Below are 7,365 nucleotides of genomic sequence, written 5' to 3'. Positions count from 1 at the left end.
ATATATATCTATACACATATCTATGTAAGATAAAATACATTAATTACATTTTTTTTAACTTTTTAAGATAGAAATAAGATGTACTGGCTTGGCTTCTAGAGAAACTCAGCAGTACATCCAACCATCAAGTAATGGATACAAACAAATACAAATATTTTCCTTTTAACCTTATTTACTCAATGTGAGAGTAAATTTAGGTGCTGAGTGATCAGACTCAAGTTCAAGTGTCTTGAACCAAGGTCTGCAAGAACTTCGTGTATCTCTAGCCATATATGAAAGAGCTTTTAATGCTTATTATATCCAATGTCCTTGCTTATCTGTAGGAGTTGCAGAAGTTTTTAGAGGAAGGCCTAGGAAGAAACTTGGATGCTCGATGCTCTTCATCGGTCCTACAGTCCATTGAGCAAACTCAGACACAAATGACCGGTATACCTCTTTCTTTATAAACTATATTTTGATCTACTAATTATAATGTTAGTTTTAAGCCAGTAGAACTGATTATTTATTACTTGAATGGTTTAGTTTGGTTACAACTGATGGGAACCAATGTTTTTGGGCTGAACCAAAGATATCTTTGTGTCCCTGGTTTTATTCCATCAAACTGCTCTTCTCTGTAAAGTACAGGTTATAGTACATGTGCACTTTAAAAAGTCCAGTACACAGTACAGCTTTTCGAGGTGAGTAGGTGGTTACCCCGATGCACTTGTCTATACATCCCCTGTTGTGGACAGACGAGAGTAGCTGGTACCGGTTGACTGGGTAGCTCAGACAAAGAGACCCTTAGGGGAGAAGAAAGTTAATGTAGGAGCTAGTCCAAACTTTGAGTGCTTTGAGACTCTGGTGTAAAGCGCTATATAAATTATACTGTTGTTATTATTATTGTTAAAGAACACAGTACAAAGGGGTTGTTTCATAGTGTATTACTGCAGGGGCAGATTTAGAGGGGACCAGGCCGGCCCTTTTGAAAAGTTAAAAAAAAAAAAAAGAAAGAAATAATTGATCACCCAAAACGCCTCAGAGTATATTTTTGGGCGTCTAGAAAACAAAAAACAATCGCGCTGGCATGCCCCTGGACCCCCTACGGTAGTTTTGACTTGATCTTCCCCACTTCCAGCCCCCACTTTCGGGCATTTCTGGATCCCTTTTTTGTGGGGAGAGGGTCAGGGGAGGGGAGGGAAGTGTGTCTGCATTATCCTTTTTAAACCCATGACTCATACATGTAACCGCTTTTTTTATATTCAATCAATTTACTCAGAACACATGTCAGCGCTTCTCCCTGAAGAACGTCAAAGTCAGATCACCAATCTGATATTCCGTCGTGATTTTGATCTGAGTTATCGTCTTGATTGCCGTCATCTGTGTGCAGATTTCCAAGAAAATATTCAATTTCAGTTTTCACTTGGACTGACTGCTATGATGAATAAGTTTTTAGGTCCTAAAGGGACCAGAGCAGCTCTAACAGGATTCACATCGTTTGTGAGTAAATCTGATGTATTAGACCAGCACAAATTATGTTAATGGCACGTTACAAAATTGGTGACCAAAATAAATGTTGCTTGCCAAAAAAAGTACAAAAACTAATATTAATTCAACCCAAGCTCTGTTCAGTAGTAATCTACTGTTCTTTCATAGGACCCAGTATGATTTACAAAGTAAGTCTTATATGAGGCTTTAGGAATGGAGATGCTGGATTTTTTCCCTGAGAAAAGTCCTGATTTTTAAAATTATTTGAACCCAGTACTGTGGACTTGGAAGGCAAGCATCTTAACCACAAAATTACTAGCTCCACTACTACTAACAAAATGTTTAAAATATGTTGAATGGTAATTTTAAATGGTTTGTTTTTATGTTTTCTTACAAGATTCCAAGACAGTTGCCACCACCAGGACCAGATACAGGCAGCAGACAGTCTTCAACTGATGAGGATGTTGCAGTTGCCATGGTTTCGGGATTAGCTTCACTGTACTCGCGTACATCAGTTGGATTAATATTCGTAGGAGGAATTGTAAGTTTTACCAATCACAAATATTAATATGATAATTATATCTATATTTTATTTTTTAAATCCAGTAATAATAAACAGTATATTGTGTTAATGATGGTATGCATAATAAAGTAGTTTCTCCATACCAAAGTTATTAACAGTTACAGTATTTAAATTATATAATGTGATATTATATAATCCCTGTATATTCTTAAAATCTCTTTTAATTCAAGGTATGGAAATCAGTTGGTTGGCGGGTTCTAGCAGTGGCTGCTGGAATGTATGGCGGAATCTATCTTTATGAAAGACTGACATGGACAAACAAAGCCAAAGAACGTACATTCAAGAGACAATTTGTTGAATATTCGGCAGAAAAACTTCAGCTGGTTGTCAACTTCACTAGCGCAAACTGCAGTCACCAAATACAACAGTAAGAACTGCAGCAATTTTGAAATATGTAATGCATGACCAGTAGCACTAACCCGGGCACACACTGGGATGAGAAATCTGCCTCTGCTCTTTGTAAGCACTCGATGTCACACTGCATCGTCTTATTTGCTAGTGCCATTTTGAGCAGACCATCACTAGAAATTATCCATTGCCTTCTCCATGGAATCCTGTCAGCCAATCACCATCGGAGCAGCATGTGCCTGGCTGGAATTGTACTCAATTATTTTGTTTAAAGCTCTGTTCACACTATGAAGTTTTATGTGACCATAATAATAATAATAATAATAATAATAATAATAATAATAATAATAATGATAATGATAATAATAATAATAATGATAATGATAATAATAATAATATTTATTTGAACTTGCACTTTTACATCAATGGCTCACTTTGAAACACAAAGGTGTATCCGAAACACAAAACTTAAAGACAAATGATTACCATATACATCAAATTACAAGAACAACTAAAACTTAAAACAAACTCAAAACAGTTTAAATTAACCCTTCCTCCCTCCCCACAAACTGAACAAAACTTAACCCCTTATTTTTAGAAACAATATTCTAAGTACCCTTCTTCCCTCCCCAAACAGTATGTGTGATTTGACCATATATGTGCATGGTGATATATTACACAATGTTCGTGTAGTATATCATATTTATGGTGTATTTATTTATTAGGGAATTGTCAAAACCAACAAAAAAACAAAACTTAATAATGTTGTTATGTGCCAAATTTGATATGACCTTATCGCCATGATAATGTCATGTTACATGTTGTGGGTACAGTATATCACATAAATAGTAATATCTGTTTGATATGCCATAGGGTATAAAAATGTAATGACATTGTGGTTACAGTATTAACATGTTGATATGTTTTTTTTATTAGGGAGTTATCAACAACATTTGCTAGGTTGTGCCAGGAAGTAGATACAGCAAAGGAAGAATTGAATAAAGAGATTGTCATCCTCGATGCTGAGAAAAACAAACTAGAAAAACTCATGAATGACTCCAAGTTACTCAGGTAAATAAATGAAGCATAACTCTGTATTTATTAATAGTGGATCTATTGTCAGAAATTCCCCTGTTTATGGGCATGTAACTGTTGAATTAAAAATTATGATGTAATAAAGGGATTATCCAATAATGATTCAATAATATTCCATGGGTGGTGCCAAAATTTGTCTGGGTCTGACGTCCCTGACGAGGATGTAGATGGCTGTGGTCCGGCATTGCTCAAAATGTCTCAGAAGTAGTCCACAGAGCGAACCCCCAAAAACTATAAAAATTTAATGGTTTCCAAGGCATATTTGTTTTTAGAGTCTAGTATTATTTAAAAAATAAATTTAAAAAGGTTTTTTCCCAGACAATTTTTTTTTTCTCCCTGAGTTGAGAGAGGCCATGGCCCCTCGCTGGCACCCCCTACCCCATTGCCACTGCTGTAATATTTTAGTAGGAAAGAGACCTGATGGATTTAAGATCACTCAAAATTATGGCTAAATTTTTGTAAATGTAATTTTGTTTCTTCAAGGAATCGTGCAAACTGGTTGGAGAGTGAATTGACACGATTCATTCGTCAATATCTTGGAAACGGAGACTAAAAAACCTATCAAGTCTATTCAGTTGAACTTCTTGTGGAAAATATCTTATATATACAAACAGTAAATATAGGTATGGATTTCTGAAGATAATTTGTTGTAAGAATGTATTGGATAAAATATATTGGAAGTCAGAAAAATAAGGATAGAGAATAATTTTTAAAGAAGCGTCAGTGTTTTATTTTGTCAAATTGTTTTATAATGAGCTAACATTATACAACTTAATACATTTTTTGGTGGGTAATACTATGAATCCAATTTTGATTGGAGTCAAAAATAAAAAACCCGTAATCTTAATCCAGTTAAAATTGTGTTAAGATTTAGAAGTCTATATAGTGTAATTTAATATACTCTCTCAGTGTACTGACATTTTATTACACCATCAATCAATTTGTTTAAGAATGCAAACAACTGAAATTTATGTTTGATGTAAAGTTTAATTTCTTGCAACCAAATCCTTAATTTTTCTTTAAATAATCCAAAATTATTTCTAGAGAATAAGTTAGGATTTTAAAATAATAATAATAAATAATAATAACTTTATTTAATAAAGCGCAAAACAATATCCACTTAAAATGATCACAGGCACTGTGCAGAATTTTAAAATATACATTTACAAAAAAAAAATCCAAAAAACGCATAAGGAATATACATTAAAAGTTAAAACATAAATTGCTTGCCAATCTATTCTGAATTGTTTAACATACTCATGAATGTATAAGTATGAGGTAAGAATGATATTGAATATGTAGAGGAGCTGTTATCCGAGGTGCTGATTATTCAATGAATAATAATGAAGTTTATATTATAACATTTTCAGTTGATTTAAGTATTAACTTTGTTCATTTTTTTAATGTTTAGAGTGCAATATATGTGTGTTGTGATATGTTTGTAGTGATATGTTGCTCTGGAATAGTGGTCAAAATGTATATATCTTGAGGACTTATTTGTGATTCTAGTGTATAAATTAACTGGGTCATAATAAACATATTTTTGCCTTGCTACACCAAGTCCTCATACCATATGTCACACTAGATGAAATAGCTTAGCAGGAAACAGTCAATTGGCCAATTAAATATTAAATCTTGTCATCAGAAGTGATGTGATTGACTGTAAATTTCAAAGCGTGAAGAACTATCAATTTAGAATGCAATGTACAATGCTTATATTGAGAAAAACTCAGGGGTACCAAGTCTACAGCAAGTCATCCCAGAAACTACCCAACTCGGCAAATTTATGATGTTTGCATGTTTTTACTACTGTATTATCAGTTTTCTCACTGAAGTCAGTGCCGATGGGTATCACCACACACAGCAAAATTAGATGTGTTTAAGGCTCGTTTAACCAGATCTCCTGGAAGTTGGAGTGCCAGGCCAGGCTAGGCCAGGCCAGGCTGTGGGAGTCAATCTCGATTTCTGAGAGACTTAAGCCAGTCACTCACTGCGCACGACGTTCGTTGGCCAACACGATTCTATGAAGAATGCAGCGAGACGATGTGCGCACAACGGATCGTTTTTAATGATGATCCGTTCAGACTGCTGCTGACAATCAGCAGACGGCGTTGTGTCGTTAATCGGTCACAGGGAGCGGAGTTGGATTCGGTTATACGACCGTCGCATGGCGCAGAGAGTGCCTGGCTTTGGTGACTTGTGTGAGATTTGGGACTCCAATAATAATAATAATATTATTTCTATTATTATTATATTTTGTTATTTTTGTTATTATTAGGGTTGATATCGTATTACGTATTATTTAGAATTCATCATCCATTTTAAAAGTGTATAGTATAATACTGTAGGTCATAAAAAAAATATATCAACTGATGCTAATAAGAAAGAAGAAGAGCGCTTTAAAGGTTTTAGTCTAATTCTGAATGTTGAATTGTTTCAAGATGAATCCATATGTTCTGTCTTGCTGTTCACTTGCCACAAATGCTTGGGAAAAAAGCTAATAAAGTCATATTGTAAAGATCATTATTCTTGTGTATGTGATTAATGTATTACTATTGGTTGCTTAACTTTGAAATTTCTGGGGAAAATTCTATCAGGATCCCAATTACTCTTTAAAGATTAAATTCCTCGTTTTCGTTCATTCAATAAACGTGTGATAATGATGAGTGGCCTATCTACTACTACTACTAGCATTGAAAGGTAGGGTAGGGGGTGGTCAGGGTTGTGTAGCTGGCCATTGAGGTGGTATTTAAGTGATAATTGCTTAGAAAATGTCCAGAGAGTGAGTGCACAAATATGTTAAGGCATGTTATTTACCCTCGATCTCAATTCCCTTAGATACTTCACAGATATAACACCAAGCTGCTATACTGTTGTTATTCTCTGTACATCTGGAAGAACTTTTCGCTACAACTATAGCGCCCCCTTCAGGAACATTGAATATCAAACCCATTCTTGCATTAATAATATTAAAAGTTTCTTTTTCCATTGACCAATTAAAAACAAGCAATTATAAAAATTTGTTCATTGAATCGTGTTCATTGAGCTTGATCGTGTGGGAAATAAGACTAAGATTAACTAACAACGATTAAATAAAATATTTCACTTTTTAGAGAAAACCGTCCCAAATTAATACATTATTTACATTTACCCATGTTTCCTGTTGAAAATGTTGTTTAACATATTATATAGCGCAAAATGAATACTTTTTTTCACAGTGCTGTATTTAATTATGAATAAAAAATACTATAATAATAATTACATTTCTATAAATCGTGTCTATTAATATTTTACTTATAGGTCCAATAATAATTCATTAATAATTATCAATATAATTAATCTTAATTGTGTTTATTTAGTGTTCACTAGCTTTTTGGCGAATTCCCACATTCATAATCCGCATATTATTTTTATTATAAAGGGCAAAACAAATGTTATTTTGCTTCCATAGTCTATGTTCACACGAGTGTGATAACTGTGAGAAAAACATGACAAGTTGCCTTCTGCCCTTACTTCGTAACCTTGGACCTCGCACGTCGTTGCACAGCAACCAATGAAGCGCTCGCTCAACCAGAATACCTATATCGTTGATCAAATTAAATACATTTATTTTCAAATTTCATATGCAAACGTAGACAACAATAAGCGGCATTCCCTGCAGACGAACAGCCAAACAGGCAATGCATTCAGGCGGAATGGAAGCCGACAATCTATGGCGTCAGGCGCTCTCAGACCCCTACAGGCTCACAATAAATTGATACAAAGAGAGCGCTTGAATTAGGCCTATGTTGAGATGCACTCTGCTGTTTCCTATACGATCAACGTGCTGCGCTAGTCCAAGGACAGACCTATATCCAGCCTCAACGCTTTAGCAC

General features: G+C 34.6%; 1 protein-coding gene across 1 annotated transcript in view; it reads left to right on the top strand.

Annotated features, from left to right (window-relative positions):
* The window catches only part of LOC117124614 (mitofusin-2-like), a 15,456-nt gene extending 9,440 nt beyond the window's left edge, over window positions 1-6,016 (top strand). The window contains exons 10-15 of the mRNA XM_033270911.1: window positions 324-426; window positions 1,256-1,476; window positions 1,862-2,005; window positions 2,218-2,414; window positions 3,332-3,466; window positions 3,974-6,016. Coding sequence (XP_033126802.1) covers window positions 324-426; window positions 1,256-1,476; window positions 1,862-2,005; window positions 2,218-2,414; window positions 3,332-3,466; window positions 3,974-4,043 — 870 coding nt within the window. The 3' untranslated portion in view covers window positions 4,044-6,016. The remainder of the gene's footprint in view (window positions 1-323; window positions 427-1,255; window positions 1,477-1,861; window positions 2,006-2,217; window positions 2,415-3,331; window positions 3,467-3,973) is intronic.
* The last annotated feature ends 1,349 nt before the right edge of the window (window positions 6,017-7,365 follow it).

The sequence above is a fragment of the Anneissia japonica genome, unplaced genomic scaffold, assembly GCF_011630105.1.
Source record: "Anneissia japonica isolate Jap-2015-1 unplaced genomic scaffold, ASM1163010v1 scaffold287833_len2544123_cov190, whole genome shotgun sequence".
NCBI lineage: Eukaryota > Metazoa > Echinodermata > Crinoidea > Comatulida > Comatulidae > Anneissia > Anneissia japonica.
This window is presented reverse-complemented; position numbering and strand designations above follow the sequence as displayed.